Source organism: Nothoprocta perdicaria, unplaced genomic scaffold (assembly GCF_003342845.1).
Source record: "Nothoprocta perdicaria isolate Ctin4 unplaced genomic scaffold, notPer1 scaffold_39, whole genome shotgun sequence".
Taxonomy (NCBI): Eukaryota; Metazoa; Chordata; class Aves; order Tinamiformes; family Tinamidae; genus Nothoprocta; species Nothoprocta perdicaria.
In genome coordinates this window covers 1312280-1332897 of record NW_020455632.1, presented here as the reverse complement: position 1 = coordinate 1332897, position 20618 = coordinate 1312280, and the positions used below count along the sequence as shown (strand labels likewise).

The 20618-nt window shown below is 37.7% G+C and overlaps 1 protein-coding gene across 1 annotated transcript in view; it reads right to left on the bottom strand.

Annotated features, from left to right (window-relative positions):
* ATAD2B (ATPase family, AAA domain containing 2B) overlaps window positions 1–20618 on the bottom strand; it is a 54737-nt gene that overhangs the window by 16313 nt on the left and 17806 nt on the right. Inside the window, exons 15-23 of the mRNA XM_026044906.1 lie at window positions 16956–17267; window positions 14008–14140; window positions 11647–11833; window positions 10799–10984; window positions 9919–10054; window positions 9225–9421; window positions 7045–7204; window positions 3583–3705; window positions 109–246 (exon numbers count right to left, since the gene is read on the bottom strand). Coding sequence (XP_025900691.1) covers window positions 109–246; window positions 3583–3705; window positions 7045–7204; window positions 9225–9421; window positions 9919–10054; window positions 10799–10984; window positions 11647–11833; window positions 14008–14140; window positions 16956–17267 — 1572 coding nt within the window. The remainder of the gene's footprint in view (window positions 1–108; window positions 247–3582; window positions 3706–7044; window positions 7205–9224; window positions 9422–9918; window positions 10055–10798; window positions 10985–11646; window positions 11834–14007; window positions 14141–16955; window positions 17268–20618) is intronic.

Here is a 20618-nt window from a genome sequence, read left to right as displayed (position 1 = left end):
CAAAAATACATRAGCTAAAACAGATAACACCAATATTACTACAAACACACCAAGTGTTTGCCACGGCAGAAGCCCCTGCTCTTGCACAGTGTCACCCGAGGTACTCACATGCACATTTATTTGCAGAGTTGGCCCAGAYGGCCACTGGGGGTTTCTGTTTGCTCCGAAAAGCCTCTTCAGCTCTCGCTTCTGTTTTCCGCACGCTGGAGCCGTGAGGATTCACTTGTTCTGCTGGCACTGATAAACCTGCATGCAGAAGATAACCACACCTATGTAAATAAACCAAGCTGCAGAAACCTACTGATTTCAGAAAGAAACTTGGAATATCGTGCTCCAGTAAGAACAAATCAATTAGACATTTCAAACAAAAATTAGAATCAGGAATACTTGTTTTCTGCTAACAAAATAACTCAGTGATATCATGGGCCTTAAAACCGTCTGCTCTGGCATTCTATAAAAATACTATTGTCTGCCATATTCGGCCCCAAACTCTTCTATCCATATTTCCTCCATACAGTATTAGTTCTCAATTTTAAATGAATGATATAAAATAACTGTCAGTTTGTATGCCATGTGAAAAAGGGTATATGAATAAAAATTTACAGTTACCATAATTTATGTTACTGCAAAATGGATCCATCTTGGAGACCGTATGAGCACTCTGATGAAGGAAATGCAATTCTGTCTTTATCAAGAATCATGTTTGATCTGTAAGTTCAGTTCACAGATTTTACCATTTTATCACCTTTTAATGCAACTCCAAAAAAGCAAGTTTTCATATTGGTTTTGCACGTTTTCAAGATATAAACGCATCTCTGAAGTATGGACTACTGTAGTCCAAGTGTCACAGTAATAGCCAGAATTAAGTGATCAAGAAGCTGTAAAACTGAGGGACGTAGAAGTTTAGAGATTCATAAAGGAACTTCCACCTAACAACTAATAGTTGTTGTAAAAAAAGCGTAAACCTTGCAAAATATAAAAGTTTAAAACATTTACAAATATTTTAAAGTAGGTATTGGGCTTACTACCTAAACACTTCAGAGCTTCTCCTTCGTTCTCGGATGGTTTCAGCAAAAACAGTGAATTTGCAATAATTTATGACCCGAATTTACCAACTTAGAATGTGTTCTCCTTAAATATCCTTCTTTCAACACCAACATTCTTGTAGTACAGGACGAAGAAACTTGATTTCAACATCAAGATTTTAATTTTGTTATAGTTTGCCATTTTGTTACTGTGTACTACCTTTTTGAAATTGGTCACTATACTCAGTACATTTTTAAAAAATAGATCTGACAAAAGGACAGAAAAGGTACATTCATTCAATAGATAAATCTCTGGTTTATAATTGAGGAAAAACAAAGTGATGTTGAAAATATCTTCTATGTTAGTGCTGTGCAACACTGCTGAATAACTTGTCCAGAGAACTGTAAGGATATGGAGCTCTGTTTTTCAGCCAATTCTTGGAAATAAATTAAGAGCTAATMAAGGGGCAACTCGGAAAACTAATGGCTTTGTAACTGGACAAAGATAAAAAAAAAAGATGCGGTTGCTGCCACTTGCCTTCCAGCTCCTCTATGATTTGAGGTCAGTAACATTTGATAAAAGTTTCCAGAGAATCAATTAGGAGCCTTGTACAAACTAATTTCCTCAATTCCATCCAAATCTCCTGTTGAATCACAAAGACTTTCCAAGCATAGTTCAAGAAAAAAAAAAAAAAAGTTAGACTCTCTCTTGTGGATGTTAAAAATAATCGAAGATTTTGCAGAATCCCAGAATGGTTCGGGTTGGAAGGAAGGAACCTCCAGAGATCATCTAGTCCAACCCCCTGCTCCAGCAGGGACACCCACTGCACGGGGCACAGGGTGGCATCCAAGCAGGTTAGGAAGATCTCCAGAGAAGGAGACTCCACAACCTCCCTGGGCAGCCTGTTCCAGGGCTCTGTCACCCTCACAGGAAAGAAGTTCTTCCTCACGTGCAGATGTAACTGCCTGGGTTTCAACTTGTACCCATAAGGTACCACGAGGAGCTTTCCATGAACTGCAGCTGGATTAGAGCTCATCTGGTCATGAAACCACCAGGATGCAATCCAAAAGCAGAGACATCCTCTGAGTATAACCAGTAGCTATCCATGACACTAGAGTTTCCAAGTTGGCTTGGAACCACTAGTGAATCACCTATTCATATCACATGTGAGATACTGTTGGTGCTCAACTGGGGCTGGTAATCATATATCCAAACCTATCCACTAAGCCAGCCCTTGAAACCAGTAGTATCCTCTTTTTCTAATAGAAGAAGTTATAGCACGACACCATCTCAGCCTTATGTGCTTCTGAAAACCCCACTCCTGTTTCAAGGTCAACAGGTTTTGCCTTTCAGAACATGTACTACCTGGACACTGTCATAAGAAACAGTGCAGGCCAAAGGCAAGCATGCAAACACCCTTGTATTTCTAAAATACAAAAGTACATAAGAGAAACAAAGACATTATACTACTTGTTTACATGCACAGTTAATTATAAGTTATGGACAAGAGAACCAATTAAGACACATATTGGAAGCCTGAACATTATTTGACAAAAAGACACATGATGGCATGACAAAGAGAAAGTAAAAGGAAGTGCATCTGTTTAAACAAACAAAGACTAAAAAAAAAAATGATAAAAGAGAGGCCTAGGTGTAGTAGTCAAAGCTCTTCAGTCCACTGAACAAAGTATTTCAAGAACCAATGGTTAAAGTTTGAGAGTAGTCAAATTCACCTTAGAAGCAATGTACAGGCCAAGCTGGAATTACTGAAGTCATAAAGCCTTTCATCAACAAGAAATTTTGTTCTAATGTTATAGTTCAGGGGTTTTCAACCTTTCTCAGTTTTCAGAGCTTGAATAATTTTCCCAGAAACATCTTTCATGTCAACTGAACCCCACTGGCTGCTTGTTTGGCTTTCTGGTTATCTTTTGGTGGACACCCTAGGAAGAGTCCACATGCTTGAATGTCTATGAACTACGAGTTGAAAACAACTGCTGTAATTAAAACAAAAAAAGACAGTGATTTCCTCCAACGTCAATGGCAGGCTCATCTCAATGAGGATTTAATAGATTCCTCTTGATCCAAAAAGTAAACAGATTATCACCAAAATTAAACATGCCAGGGTGAACTGAAAACACACCCTCTTAAATATCACCCTCCCATTTAGAATTGGTATTTCACCACATTACCTCACATTTTTTAAAATACAGTTCTGACTTCACTGCTGCTTCAACTGTTAGTCAGCTCTTTTAGCACCCTAAATATTTATCCCTTCACCACGTTCAATAGTATTTTTTGTATTCATGGGCAATGTAAGCATTGTAAAGGATAGTTCATTATCAGATCAATTTATACAGGGAGGGGAAAAGACACAAACAAACATCAAGATCAGTCATCTTTTAATCCATATCCCTGCCTGGGCCTGATACATTTCCATTTTTTTCAGTTCAAATTTGAATTTTTATATAGACATTTGTAAATTTTGCTTGTATATGCCACACATTCACAGTAATTCCTTAACCTGCTATTCTACATGATAAATGAGGTTTAACAGACCTCTTTTTCTTCTTGCTTCCTTGATTTCTTCACACATTTTATTAAACTCTGGATCCAGTTCCGCAGCGATTATAGCATGAGCAGTGTCCTTCAAAGTACAAGCTCTATGTCTAATTATTTTATCTGGAAACAGGGAAAAAAACCCACATTTGTTAGTGCTGTCACATTTATGTAAACACTCTATCATTTAGATGTAGTTCTGTATTGTATATCACCACACCAAATATGCATGGAAGTAACTAGAAAATCTATACTGGCATAAAATATAGACAGATCAATACCACAGCATGCTTAATAATCACAATCCAGCTATTTAAGAGATAAAGCAGTTTTCTGGTGTACAAACTGTTGCTTTAATCAATGGTGCCCTTTGTAAACAAAGGCAAACAGTGCATGAGGAATATACCCAACCCAACCTGCACTTCTCAGGAACTTGCTGGAATCAACATGACCAGCCAGTTTGCACAGGCAGGGCTGTATGACATTATGGAATACAGTGCAGAGTCCCAAGGAATATATCAAACTTACCCAGAAATTAATTAATGTACAGTTCACATTGGGAACATTCATACAACTATTCTGCCTGTAAAACCATACCAGGGACAACCTCTGAATATGCAAAGTTAAACCATTAGACCTGGCTTAACTCCCTCGATCTATAGGTTGTTTTCCCTTTTTCAGTCTTCATTTATGCTGACATTTCATTTAATAAATATCCTAGATGATTAAAAAATGTGCTGAAAAAGATTATTTCATTGCTGATATTAAGCAGCTGCTGCAGATTTTTATCTGTTGAGAGAAACTGGCAAGAAATAAACCTCAAAGTTTTCTAAATTTTCTTCTCTGTCTGGGGAAGAGTACAGAAAATACTGCTCACAATGAAGCCAAAGCATGACGCATTAGAAAATATGTTTTCACAGAAGAATAGTTCCCACAAAACACACAAAAAAATCTTCCAACGCTTGTTAAGTATTTGAAATTCTGAAAGTAATTGTAACTAAATGGATAATCTCATATATGGGAAAAAAAAACTAACATCTATAATGATGCTTTTTAACCAAATCTACAACAGTCATTGTTTGKTTTTTTTTAGCAGAAACATGTTTAATTTGTCCATTTATCCGTACTGAATTGCTTTTTACAGCTGATGCAGGTATTTCAACAGCAAACATCAACATTAATGTCTACACTATATTAAACAATTAACAGATTTAATCTGTTTCAACAGTCACTAAAGACAACAATTAAGGGTAACAGTGAACATTTCCTAAACAAGGTTTCTAAATCTAAAAAGAGCAAGTTTTACAGCTGGAAAAACTGCTAAGTCAAAGAGAATACTCAGCATCCAGCTCAGCTGAGCCCTAGCTATACTTCCTAGGGAAACATACCACAGTTAATTAAATGATTACCTGGAAACTGCAAATTTTTCCCCGCGTGCGTCTGTGATTTTTGTCTTTTACGCTGTCCAGAGTGTCCATAAAAATACACCTACCCTCTGTGCAATGTTAGACTTTTAAGAAGTTGGTCAAAGAAAAAGCTTAACAGGGCCTCCTCAAAGAAATAGTGGTAATAATTTTAAAGGCCTTTGATCAAAGCTTTTATGAGAACAAAGGGTTGGGGTTTTTTGTTTGTTTTTTTAAGTTTCTGATCTTGCTTAGCAGCTTGTTGTTGAAATAACTGTATCTCACCCTGGTTCACTTTCCAGAAATACATTAATCAAACACACACACGTACATATTTCAGTAGGGCTAACAGTGGTGGCTTATTTCTTTTTAATCAAAACAGACGTGCTGAGAAAAAAAAATCCGGGTACAGAGTCTGGTAGATCCATTTGCTATGCTATTTCCTCTTAATATAGACATTTATACTATCCTACTACTCCCAAACGTCAGTGTAAAGGCCAGAAAAGGAAGAGTAGAAGTTTGTCTTCATGATGCAGTGGCAATCTGTGACAACGCAGAACACAGACCTATTCTTCAGGTTCAACTTAACGGCAAGAAACACAAATTCACCAAGAAACAGCTAGGACCACTTCTTCCAGCTCTGTCCCAAGGGCAGGAGGAACTACATCCTGTTTCTCTTCTCCTGAATACATTTCCCACGACTCTTCCCCTTTGGCAAAGGAGTCAGCAAGCACTTCTAACTCCAAATACGCTCCAGAGTGTCTTTGCTGTATTACATTGCACAGTCACCTGTTCTACAACTGCAAGGACCTCTTCAGACTACATTTCCTAGCATTAAATAATGAAACCCAAAGATCCAGATGACCTATTAAGGACAGTAGAGCTCATATTTTATTTCTAGTCTTTCACAGACTATAAGTTACAAGCACATGTCAGTCATGTACAACAGGTCTGCTTGATAGACACACCATCATGCTTGTCAGAGATGCAGTCCCAAATTTAYATCAAAACTTTCATTAGTTTATATCACTTAAATGTTAGAAGTCCTTAGATAGTGTCATTGAGAAATGAGAGAAAAAAATTCAGAAGTTTATCAATAATTTTTTAGTTGAGATACAAAATGTATCATACACTGGAAAAAAAAAAAAGCTTTATTTTCTATAGATGAAAATTAGCACTGGGTTCAAAAAGCCATCTCCAGATTGCACCCTGCACAACACACACACAGCCCTGAGCTTCAGGCTCCACAGCCTCAAGGCATCGACTCACAGCTGACAAGATGCATTTGCTGGACTGCACGTGAGGCCAAGAAGTGACAGCAACAGTATCTGATGATAGCTAAACTGCTCGGTTTACACTCAGCTACACTTGTAGATCCTTGCCCAGATTTCTAAGTATCACATATATCAAATACAATTACACACACACACACAAAAAAAAGGCATTGCTTAGCATTTTAAATAATTTACTGATGACTTGAAGCTGCCAACTGAAACACCTTCTTTTGGCAATGCTCACCTCTCCAACATATTATGTGGAATTAACGGTAGGTTTACAATGTTTTTTTTTCATTGCTTTGGGTGTGAACAGATTTATTATGCATTTCAGTCTGCTTTTTCTTTTTTTTTTTTTTTTAATCTGAAAATATGCCATCATACTCAGTCAACATAACCTACTAATCAAAAGCAACAGACCTCCTTGCTTGGCAATTTATCTTATTTTATTTCTACTCCAAATACCTAGCTCTTATTTTCTGTTGGGCGAATTTCATGCTCTTAGTCCACGTGCAAATAAAAGTAGGATATTGCCAGATTTTGTGGAGAATTCCCTCCAGAGCAGAATTTGGAGAATTCCCTCCAGAGCTTTCCCAAACTATTCTTTTTTGCTGCTGTATGCGTGTAGAAGTTCTACCTACTGAGAAGGAGCTACCAAATTTCAAAGTTACAAGATTTAATACAGGTAGAAAACAACCTTAGGTGCTTTTGTTCTTCTGTTCTTACGATGTCCCATGAGCTTTGGAATATTAGCTCAGGTTGGTCARAACCAAGTAGGTTCTTACCTCCAGGATCTTTGTCTGGATTATACTCCAACGCGTTGCTGCAGATCAGATCAATATCTGTTAGGAAGTCCTTGGCAGTTAAGTAGTTGTGTTTATCAATTTTGGTTATTACTGTTGATAGGTCCATCGGCTCTTTGATAACTTCAAGGTAATCTGAAACCTACAATCAAACAGCATCCAGAAGTGACACAAGACCATACACATTTCATTTAAATGCTACCAAATTCACCTCTTTATATTTCACATTTGTGCCACATGCTTAGCTCTAATGCATTAACTAAACATATTATGTTGATTGCTAAATAAATTTAAGTTGAAAATGGAAAAGTTCCATCAGACTAATATATATATATATATATAATGCTTCTAAAATTATTATTTTCAGCAATTTGCTAATTTATCTGTCCAAATGAAGCTAATGGCATTTCTGAAGCAAAGCAGAGCCTACTCTAAAATGCTAAGCAAAAAAAAAAAGAGAGAGAGAGAAGCTACATGTTGAACATTTTGCAAAGTTCTCTTAAAATTCAATGGGTAAATTATCAACGTTTAAATATCTTCCGGAAAAAAAGCCCCATAATCAYTTGTACAATAACCAAGACATGTATTATTGACTGAAGAAATAAAATYGACTTTACAGCAGGACAGTCTAAAGAAAAAGCCTTGTGGGCCGAGTTCATAGCTTACTCTAAGCTTAGCTCAGAGGTGGAGACTCCGCATCCACCAGGGCACACTGGTATTTAACACACATAATGACACTGCATGGAGCTCAAGCCTGGCAGTCAACACATCAGCACAGCTGCTCTAACAAAATTCACCAGAAGTCCTAGRAATTGATTATCTACTTCAAGGAAAAAAATAAAAATAAATCTATGCTTGAATGTTTCACTATGATTAAGATCACAATCAATTAAAATACTGGCAGCTTCTGCAATGGAACTGCTTCTTCTATTTTGAAATCACTCACATATAACATTGGCTGCCAAAATACTGAAGAGTAATTTGGATAACACACACATTCTGATCAAGCCATACTGATGCCTTTTTTTAATATAAAGTATCTGCAGATATTCAAATAAAAAAATGTTGTAGTTTAAAAGTAGTGTCTAATTTCTTGAGCATACAATGAATTTTATGATGAAAAATAAAGTGACTTTTTTTTTTTTTTTTTAAATCTCCTCTACAGAAACATCTATAAATGAAATTATGTATTTTTAAAGGATAATGATAATTTGTTCAGGGATCTGAAAGCCATGATGTATTATTTATTTATTTACCCCGCCTTTTCATATCAGAAAGAAATCTTCACTGTAAATTGTGAACATTGCTGCTGAATTAGTCAGGAAAATCCTAGACTTTTCACATAGCAGCATTCCCTTTGCAACATCAATAGCAGTATAACAAGTTCGGCACGTTTTCTCAGAAGGCCAAGCAGATAGAYTTCTCGTGCAGAAAGACAGTCCTCTGGTTAATGCACCAGGTGGGACTAAAAAGGTTAAATTTAATTTCTAGTGCTGTCATATATTAGTGGAATTTTGGCAAGCCCTTGAATACACTATGTTTCAATTCCCAATCTATAAAACAAGGAGGGTAATTTTCTTTCTTTCTTTACATGCCTCAAAGTCAGGCTCAATCCTACACTTCTCCTGTGCCAGCATCTCAACAGGTTTGCAAATTAACATATCTTGTCAGTTAAACGTGCATGCTCTACTGTCAACCAGTTAATGCTCTGCAGGGTGTTACCATCCAGGAGAAACAGCATCCATACGCATTAGGGACAAAATCATTTAACAACACTACTAGTGCTCCGTTTTTTTTTYCCCCAATATTATCAATCCCTGTAGTATTACAGTATTGTACCTTGTTTTTATTACTTGAAATGTGTATTTATGCTTTCAAATATTTTAAGAGCACTGAAAGGGATAGGAAGTGGGATCTTTAAATGCTGATTTCAGCTGGACAACTGACAGCACTGAGTTTCTCAGGACATCACTGGTGCATCCAGATAACAGGTCCTGACTCCTTGACCACAGCTCATAACTACCTCACCAGCAGAAATGAAAATTCCAGATAGGAAAGATCACAGATCAAATATCTATTTTGCTTATCAACTCATCCATTTCTTTAGAAAAAGACATTCTAACAGATTCAACTTCATTGTTTGCACATTACTGAAACAAGACCTCTTCAATATCCACCGGTTTGCTGAAGATGTTAAAGCGCTTGTCTGTGGCCAGCCTCTTGGTAACGTCCCTGAGGAAGAGCCGCAGCTCCCGCAGCGTGTTCTCCTCCTGGTCCTCCATGCGCTGCTTCTCCGCTTCCGACAGCTCGCGGGCGGGACACGGCAGGGCAAGGGGAAGAACTTCCAAAGCACGAAGAGCTAGGGAAAAAACAACACAGAAAACAAAGGAAATATTAGCAATCGACGACGTGATTCTGTTGTTCACTAACTACTTAATGTCTGAGGATTTTTAGCCTCCACTCTCCCATTTTCCAAAAGTGGGCACCTCATTTCTTTCAATCCTCCTACCAAGTGACACACTTAGTACTGATCACAGAATCACGGAATGGTTGAGGTTAGGAGGGACCTCTAGAGATCATCTAGTCCAACCCCCCTGCTCCAGCAGGGACACCCAGAGCACGGGGCACAGGGTGGCATCCAAGTGGTTTGGAAGATCTCCAGAGAAGGTGGTCTAAGAGAAGAACTTCTCTTAGAAGTTTGGAAGACCTCCAGAGAAGAAGGTCTTAATTATACTAACTGCAATTAAGACAAACCTTTTTAAAAAAAAAAAAAAAAAAAAAAAAACAACAACCTCAATATCACAGACCAAAACATTCTGATAATATTATTAGTAGTTTTATTGTAACTTAGTTTACCAGCCTGTTTCCTTCTTGGTGGCGGCATTGCTGCCTCATCAAGAATTAACCCTCTGAAAAACCGAAGTCTGTCTTCTTCACTYGGTTTTTGAATATAAAAAACCTCTTCATACTGGATTCGGAAGATACATTTCACCTAAAAGGCAAAATAATGTCCATGTCCCTATTAGTACTGGATATTCTCTCAAAAGCTAAACGACTAATGGCGTTATTAAAACATTCGTCACAAATTTCAAATTTAGCTACAGGAGAACAGATCCAAAGCTGCACACAAAAAAGTATGTGAAATTCTCAGTGAATTTTGTCTAATAACCAAACTTGTAGCATYCTATGGCTCTAGTAAAGGCCTCTGCAGTGAAAAGAGCAGAAAGAACAGGATAAAGAAAATAATAAAACGAAACATTCAAAACATAAGAACACTGTAGAAATATTTTGAATTTAAGAAGATGCAAAACTAAGCTTATATTTTTAAAACTAAATACACATTTATTTACACTGGAGTATATATTCCGACAAATTTCATCAGTTTGAACAGGCTCTTCTGAACTTACACATCTGTAACCACATGCATTAATAGAATTCCATCATGACCTTCAGCAGTAGGTCGTAGAAAATACGCTTGATGGCTTCCTTATAGAAACACTGTCTCTTCAGAAAAGAAAGTGGCAACCCAAAAAAAAAAAGTGAGTTTTTTTGCAGAAGAATAGTATAAAGATTATGAAAATCTACATTATGAACTATATTTTTTATTAAAAAACAGTGAAATTAAATGTTTTAAACTCAGAAAAAAAGTACAAAACTGCTTTTGGGTTTCAAATGATCAAAACATTTTGAAGTACATAGACATTTCCAACAATGCTTTCTTTCACAATAAACTTACCTCTTCAGGCAATTCACTGTACATGGACTCAGAGGTAGACAGTAGGAAAATAGGGGAGAAAGATGGTATATCTTGCAGCAAAGTTAGAAAAGTAGCTCTCACAGTTTCACTGACAGCTTCCCACCAATCACCAATATGAGGCATGTAAACAACACTTGGTACTGTTCTTCGAGCTTCACGAAAGATCTGTCAAAAGAGACACTCGTATTTTAACTGAGAAACTCATTTTAATTAACCCTTGTGAAAAATAAAACTCTCGTGGACTAGAAAATGACCCATGATTGTAGCATTTGGTATAGAAATGCCCCAGTAAAATAAAATTATTTTGTGACAAAGGCTTTCAAACAAGCACTAGTGACTGTTAGCTGCATCATCCAATTCTAGGTCAATGARTGAGAGACTATGAATCTATTTCTTGTTACAGGTTTTAAAAGCTTGCTAAGACTGAACAATCAAGATGCAAATTAAGCTCTTCTGTAATCAGTGCAAAATTCTCCACAACCCCTTCTGAAACGCACAGTTAAAAGGAAGGAATTGAGCTGCATCACCTCAACTCACACCTGAGCTAATAAAAATGAAAGTCAAGAACCTAGCACCCAGATTTACCTTACTTGACATTATGTACCTGACTGAACAGTCAGGCTAAAAATTTAATTACTCTCACAAGCCACTGGAGAGATGTGAATCACCCTCTGGAGACACCTTTCTTTTAACTATGCATTATAGAAGGAGACTAGAAAAAGCTCGTTTTACACTTCATGTCAGCTAACTGCCTTCATTCAGAGATAACTCATTTGGTTCAAAGTTACAAAATTTARGTGATATTGAGAGATAACCCGAGCTGTCACCTGTGCACATGATTCTTCAGGCGTTTTGGCACTGACTGAATAAAGTGCTGGCAGATCTAGCCTGTGTACAGAGAACTTCTCCAGAGTGTGCAACAGGGCTGGAGCAAGGTGCGAAGTCTGACCCGAGCCCCTCTCTCCAGAGAGCAGTAACCTTGGTCTGAAAGAGGTTGGCTGGTGGTAAGCTGACCTGAAACAGAGTAATATTTAATAAACAATTAACACGCAAGTTTTATCAACATATGCATGGGTGATTGTATTAAGGTACTGTTTTTCTCAGCAGAAAACAAATAATATATAATGGTTTCCCACTGGACAGCCAATAAAAAGATTTTGCTGACYCTAATACACCTCAATACTACTATTCCAGCTCATCCGTGCAAAGCCATGCACATAATATCAATTGATGCAACCTTTGATTAGAATTAGTTTATTTAAAACTGATTCCTTGTCATCATGGACAGGCTTTATTGTGCTCCATACTCATTTTCCAATGGTAAATATCCATTTAATTATGCCTAGTTCAGGCTTAATTACAAAAACGATTCTTCAGTAACCCCAGGGATACCAGGTCAAGCTATTCATCCCTTAAAAAGGCTGGCCAACACTTCCAAGGATAACTTAACACTTCGATACTTTGCTRAATTAAGAAATAGGACCCTGTTCAGTATTAATACAACTCTTTAGAGAGTATATTCTAAGCTTCTACATAGCAAACTTCCTGACAGGAGGCAGATGCTKATAATTTTAAAGGAAAAACTGCAAATGTAAATAAACTTATTTTTTTTCACTGTCAAGCTGAAATCCTAGGGATTTCACATAAAGGTGTGTGTTTCCCTGCTTTAGGGGTAGATGTTGGAATGACAAGGCAGGAAAAGATGTGTTAGGCTTTCTATTAAAAGCCCATCCCATTTAAAGCAAGTTGATTATAAAGCAATAAAGAATTAAAGTTAATTTGTATTTCCTCTGGGCTATTTTTCTGTCTAGATCACTCAGTTTTGGCAGTGAAACAACACTGGCTGCTTTCATTATTCATTAGACATTTCAWAATGACTACAGTGGCCTTTGGTTTCTTAGTTTTGGTACTGGAAGTTACAGGCAACAATGTAAAGCCCTTAAAATATACTGAGATTTAGGCATGTTGCAAAAAGAAACATATTCTTCTAGATTATTTCCTTTAGACACACAACCACATAAACAGACATTGTGGTATTGAATGGAGGCATTACCATGCTTGCCCATGTACCTCTCAGGGTACCTGCACTACTTGAATTAAATGAAATCCATATTTTTTTAGCTCTCTCTAAAAGCTGTTTTGGCATCATTCTTCAGGAGCAAAAATTTCGCATTTTTCCACAAGATGGCTCTACAAAACTTTAATACCTCTCAGATTTTCGATCTCTAGCCTCATTATTAAACAGCCTCCCAGGAGAATTGACAAAAAATATTTTAAAGTTATTCTTCATAAAAAAAAAGCAAATAACTGTTATTACTGTAGCCAACTGAATTTATAGAGAGAAGATTCATTCAGATTTCATACACACTTTCTAAATTCTATTTCCCCAAAAACTTTCCATGAAAAACTAAAGGAAAAAAATAACGTTCCAAGTACTGAATACATTGAATATATAATGCACCCAAGCAGCTGCATACACTGCAGTCCAACAGAATTTCACGCCAAGAAAAAGCCAACAAATCTTAGACTGTCACTGTAATGTTTCCTACAAAGCAAACCTCTCAATTTCTCCCTCCAAAACATTCCCAGTTATCCCACAGAATCACAGAATGGTTGAGGTTGGAAGGGACCCCTAGAGATCATCTAGTCCAACCCCCTGCTCCAGCAGAGACACCCAGAGCACGGGGCACAGGGCGGCATCCAGGTGGGTTTGGAAGATCTCCAGAGAAGGAGACTCCACGACTTCCCTGGGCAGCCTGTTCCAGGGCACCTTCCCAGGAAAGAAGTTCCATCTCCGCGTGAGGAAGAACTTCCTGTGTTGCAACTTACACCCACTGCCCCTTGTCCTGTCACAGGCCACCACTGAGTAAAATTTGGCCCCTTTCTCTCTACATTCACCCATCAGGTATTTATTTCATTTTTTCCCCTTGCAAATCAACATGAAATTTATAACAAATGAGAACTGCTGTTACGGTCCTTACTTCTAAGCTTCATCCATCTGTTGCAAACTTTCTGGTGCCCAAGACATGGCCCTTCCTAAGCCCATTCCCAAAGCTAAAACTCTTGCTCATGCACTTAGGTGTTCCCATTACAGGCAAAACAACAGATTATCCTCGTTACCTCTCCTGAACTAGTAACTTCCTAGARTTGTTGCCTACCAAGTTAAATACACTTAGAGAGATACTCACATTGTAAAATGAAGGAAGGGTTTATGTACAGCAGCTGATGACTGTTTCTTTGGTGATCCTGAGTGACAGCTCGTTTCAAAAATTGATGACGTATTCTCGTCTTCGCTATCATCTAATATTAGACTTAGGACATCTGTTCCAAGAGATCAATTAATTAGTCTTGCCATTCCCAAACAGGCTTGCAACAAAAGAGATGAGACACTAGGATTTTCTTTGTATAAATCGTAACATGTATCTTGACTCTTAGTTTCCCTGCTTTTAAAGATGTTTTAAAAAAACATACAGGATGATGAATAGTTCTTACTTCAAAAACCAAACACAAACATGCATTGCTGAAGTCCAAACATAAATACAATTTACTTTTGTAACCCTTCAATCAGATCAGCAATTTCACTAACAGTATAACTTACTTTACCACAATAAAACAACATCGGTGGTTTTATACAGTGTTTCCTTCAGTTTTATTTTACTGTTGGATATTTTCAAGGATATAATTATAAAATCTATAATTTCTCTGACAATACAAAATTTTGTAGTTCAAGTGCCCAAGATTTCAAAGATGCACTATTTGCAAAATTATGCTCAGTGTGAATTAGGCAACGCACATTTACAGGTAAAAATTGCTTTCTATTTTCAATATATTCTTTCTGTCAAAGAATAGCAGRCTCCTTTTAATCATTACCAGTTCAATAAACTTTGTGCTCAAACCATGCACCTTAATCTATTTTAATCCCCTGGGCCATTCATTAACGTAATGAAGCACTTTTTTCACCTTTTAGAAACAAAAAGTTGAAAGATTGATTACACTCCAAAGACAGTCAACAGAGGCAAAGAACCACAAAAAATGCATATATGGATCTTAACAATAACAAAAGCAGTTGACAGAAGACCCACACAGCTGAAAACTACATTACTAAATATTGCTGTAYGTGGTCATAAAGGGAATTCAAGTCAGAAGAATTCAGACTTGGTCACATTGAGCTCTTTTGTGAGAGCTAAAGTGAATAGCTGCTGAAAATCAGAAGGCTAAAAAATAAAAAATAAGAAATAGAGTGCATATGGCAGAATCCTCCTTGGAAGATGCACTGGACACAGCTTTTACTTACTAAAATACGATTATTAACAAAATGATAGCCCATCTTTAAATGCCAAGCATCAAGCCCCTATGGCAAGGATCCTCTCCTTGTGGGTCTAAGTCACTGAATTCCAGGAAACAGAAATCAGTGAMCTGCAAAGTCAAGGAGAAAATGGCATTTTCCAATCTTACTTACACGTGCAAGTCTGTGTCATGTACCTGTCTTTATTTATCAAGGAATAAACCAAAGTGTTAAGCTTTTCTTTTTACTATCTAACTGGAATGTAATTTGCATTCACATTTAAAGTAAATTTCACACATGAAAGCAGATTTTGCTGTTTTAACACCRGTTAAACTCAGCTTTCAAAGTTTTCTTTGGTTTAAGTAGATAAGATGGCAAACTCACTCCAGTATAAAAGAAACCTTTGAAGATACTTGACTTCAAATAGTTAAGAGTCAAAGTATCTGCAAACAAACTTCTATTTATCACAAATATATAACATAACYTCACAGCAGCAGCAAAATTCTCTCTTCAAACTAGTATTTAACTCACTGAAAGTCACCAAACACGCTTTAGTAGCAATAATGAGGAAAGAGAGGAAAGAATTAAAATATCCATGAAAATACTCTAACTAGAAGTTTACTACAGTACAGAATTCAACTCAAGCTGCTACAGTTATTGAGAACCTTTAAACTGGGCATTATAACAGGTTAAAAATATACGTGGAGATGTCAGCATCTTCATTTACAGCTCCAAACAGGCTAACAAAATGCAGCTGCTAGCCAGCATACCAGCTCTCCTTCTCCTGCCCACCACTGCACAGTCCCAGGCCCTTCTTGTGCCAACTCTAACACTCACTGAAACCTCAGCTATCCCACAGTCAGCAGAAAACCAGCCCAACAAAAATGCATCGTTTCTGGAGGAGTTTGCCTGCTGAGATGGCTTAACCAAGGGCCTGACACGTACTAAASTTTAAGTGTGAGGGAGAGAGCAAAAATGCACGGCTGGGCTGGTGGAAACCAGCACGAGGACCAGCCTAAGCTGCCTGGCCCACAGTCTGAACAAAGACCCTGGGATAGGGAGAAAATAAAGTCGGAGCTGTCGCTAATTTGCTTTATGACTCTGGGCTATTCACTCACAACCACGAGCATCGTTTATAAAGTGAGGGTGGGTGGGTGGCAAAAATAACTTGTCAAAGTAGGTAGGTATCAAAAACCAGGGCATCTTTTGCAATACTTCAAAGAAAGGGCCAGAATAACTATTACAGTATGTCTTGGAGAGCGGTTAGGCAAAGCAAGCTGAACGTATTGACTCGCTGCCAGTCCAAACGGTGACGCTTCCCCGCTCTGCCCACACGGCTGCCGCGCTGGCGGACGGGCCTGGCACGGGCCTGACCCCTCACGGAGCTCCCTCAGCTCACCGGCTTGGCAGCAACTACCCTGACCAAGCAGCTCCCAACCTGCCAACACAGCAGAAGCTGCTGCCAGGATCTGAGGTGTGGCCGAACGGGAGGGAGCACCAGGACGTGCTCCTGCGTCGTCAGGCAAAGCGTGGAAGCAGAGGTGTCCTGGCCCATCACCCTGTTSTTTCTCCTATTTTTCTCCTATTTTCACTGTAAATTCCTTGGTGGTGTGTGGGAGGTCTTCCTTTTTCTTTTTTTTTCCCCCCCAAAAGGCAGACCAAGATCCCATGGGATATTGGTCTACGTAAGATAGTAGAAAAAAACAAGCAACATCCAAGAAAGCTGCATTTATGTTCTCACATAACACTCCAACAAATACACGAGGTAGAACAACAAGAGAAGAAAGCTAGAAGGCATTTTTCCTCTGTTTTAAACAGAGTTTACRAAACAAACATCCCAAAGCCACGTACCTTCATTTTTGTCACTCTGGCTCAATTCAGCATGGGGAAACACCTTGTGCAGGACCTCGAGAAGGTCRGCGAAGGTACGTTCCAACAACGGTCTGATCACAGGAGATAACGCGTGTCCTGAAGATGTCACGGCACGTTGGGAAGCAGGCACAATGTTCTGCATTGCATGATAAAAATCCTGCGCGCTGAGAACTACCGACGAAACGTCCAGCTGGAGTTTCTGACTGCTCACGTAAATCTGGGGATAGCGTCGCCTCAGGGCAGTCAAGGCAGCCTCAGTGCAAAGTGCTTTTATGTCAGCTCCACAGTACCCTAGAGCCCAAAAGAGAGAAAGAAAAAAAAAAAAAAAAAAAAAAAAAATCAGGAAATGGCACTGGAGTGATCCATGTGTTTCAAGCATGCCTAAAGCTAAGCACAACCAGCAATACTTTCCTGTCAGCGTCCACACAGCATCTGTGAAAAGGTCGTGCAAATCGTAACGCAGTGACAATGCTCCGTATCAAGAAGTTTTCTATAGTTATGTTAAAATAAGGCAAGAATTGAATTCATCACAGAAGTCAGAATGACCTAATTTTTCACTGTAAAATACATTATCTATTTTCCTCACACACAGAGTTTACAATTTGTCTCCTCTCAGCCTTTTTCCTTAATAGCCTCTAAAACATTGGAGCTTTTTGTTAAACACTAGCCTCTCTCCTCTATTTTAACATCTCCTCACAAATCGATTCTTTTAAAAAGCCAAGTAATTTTGTTACACTGGATGAGCCTCATTGACTTGACATTTTTACAAACTGATAAAACGAACAACATAAAGAAAAATTGGTTAATGAGAAGAAACCAGTCAAGAGGAAAAGTCCTGTTAAGGAAAAATAAGGACTTTTAGGAAAAAATCTTAAACTTTACCATCAAGAAAACCTTCCAGACTTTTTACAGTTTCCMAATTTTATTAGTATACCCAAAACATTAGCAAGACTACAAAAAGCATCAAATTTTTCATTTGGTCTAGCTTCTAAATATTTACAAATGGTTGCCTGATATTTGCTTAATCATCGCTATTTACAACCACATATCTGATAATTACAACAATATTGGAGACTTAATTTCCTGTCTCTTTTGCAGCAATAAAGGTTCRGGTTTTTTCCACATAGCTACATATTAGATTTCAAACAGTGGTACTTTTTTTTTTTTTTTTTAATATCTCTCAGCAAGAGACATTAATACATCACTGTACTACTGCTCCATCTTGAAAATGRATGATTCCCACTGGGAAACCTCTTCTAGAGAATTTTAAAGATACAGCTTTGCAAAGAAGTGTTTGCAGAAGCTCTTCACTGATTATTAGTTAAAATGTTATTGATATTCTTGATTTTTTTTTCAATTAGACTTTTTAGTTTTCTTTTGGTCTTATACTTTTGCACTTTCCTCTACTGTTACCATTTGTCTTTTGCCCTTAGCCCCATAACTGAAGCCTGACTTGTTTCTTTCTGTCCTTGATGTTCTTGCAGTGCTGCTGGCGCACACACATTTTTACAAGAAACATATGGAAACAAGAAACAGAGATGACTGCATACATGAATGGACCAATCTCCCTTATTTAATCGCTTCCTAAGTGAAAAGGCAGGAAAAAAAAATAACAGTTTTGAGGATAAGAGATATCAACTTCTCAGCTATGAAAATGATTTTTAACCTGGACTCAAGATTCAACATTTCACTCAAGCTTTTCATACACACCTGAATGTCATTSAGAAAACACAGCTCGAATATGATAATACTAGACAACTTCTAAACTAAGCCTTACATTTTTATAAAAAGGTTAGTAGCTATAATTGTGAATACCTGACACGTACACACTGTGATTGTTATTTAAAAAGAATGGAGAAGTCCACATTCACACGCCACCGTCACATGAAATACATACACAAACCTGTTTCAAGACTCTTGCATGTATGTCCGTCTTTATTAGTCACTAGGTAACTAATCATTTTTGGCTCTTCGCTTTTATATTTATATGTATTTCTTTTAAATTAACCCCATATCCTGATATCAAAACCATGCACGCTCCATCAACTGTGTGCAAGCACACTACCCACTACAGACGATGTCTACAGGCACAGCAGTAAAAACAAAAATCAGGTTATATTCTAAGTTCTACTTTTTTTCCCCCCTCCCTTTCCTCTTCTCCCCAATCAGACATTACTTCCCCATTTAAATTGATCCACTTTTCACATAACAAGTATAATGAATTAAACAAATCAGTTTGCAGACTAAATCAAAAGTTGTTAGATCAAAGGTCTGCTGGAGTTATATAGCGGCCTCAAAGCCTGTCACCATAAAATCTAGTTTAGCATTTTTGTCACAAAAGATCCAGCAGCTCAGGAGCCATGTCCTTTTCATTTTTTTTTCCTATTAATAAATGCTGTAATACCACCTTCTAACAGTCTTTTTAATCACAGCTTGTACATCTCCATGGAATTGCAAAATTAGGAAATAATAGCCTGTAGCCTATTTTTGAAGTTAAATTCTCAGGTGATCAGATACACAATTAGTCTCCAGTTTTCCTTCCCATTTCTCAGGAGCAATTACATTTGAAGAGTAATAATTGGTGTCTTTTTTCAGAGGGACTCTTGTGCCTACTGTACATTCACTGCAGTGACAAGAAAACTACAAGAATCTTGGATCTTATGAAATATTAGAGACTTTTGTTTCCAAGTATAAATGTACACTAATTAAAAGGAAAAGAAACATRAGTAAAACGTTGTCAAAGCAAAATAAAATGTATAATGCCAACAACTTAGGAAACTACTCTTGCCCAGATGAAGATTATCATATAAAGCTAAGTTGCATTTGCTTCTCTTCTCGAAGAAGCTCAGAAAGGATATTCAATTCGGATATTCAGTTTGGTAGACAAAAGGTACTGGCACATCCTACCTTAGGCAGGACTAGATATTCCTTCCAAGCAGCACATAATGCTCTGCCTACTACCACAGTGCCAAGTATTTGTGAAGTACAATTTGCAATTAGTTATTATACAACACTAAAGAAACSACTTTGATCATTGAAATTGAGCCATATTCTTCTATTTTGACTGTGGAGAAGTTAGTCTCYGAACTCGCTTCTGCCCAATATCCATCCTAAAACCTACTACTGAGGTAGGTCAACCATCAAGTCTAGTAGTCTTGACCACTTCTAGTTTCTGCAGCACAGTTCCAAATGGACAGTATGGGAAGCAAACGAGCTAACAACACAGTGTAACAGCAGAAATGAAACCCAGCTTCCATGAGGAAGAAGCATGAACACTAATGGCAAAATTTTMCCTTCCATCATTATTACTGGGACAGGAAAGAAACACCTAACCATGAATCACTTTGTCACAAAATGTTCCCCTAACAACAGGCACTGAATAGAGTATTTTTAACAAGCTTCTTGAGCACCTTGTCCTGCTTTACAGCTCCACTTAATGTTATTTAAATAACCCTCATTACACTGTGAAAAGATTCACCTGCAAGAAGACAGATGGAGGAGTTCACACTTTTCTGTTACTAATATGTCTCATTTCCTACAAGACTGAATTAATATCAGCAGTCTCTCCACCTAGAGATAGTTAATATTCATAAATAAGCAAGGATAGATGGGGCCCCTTCTCCAGCACACACTCATGTGTGT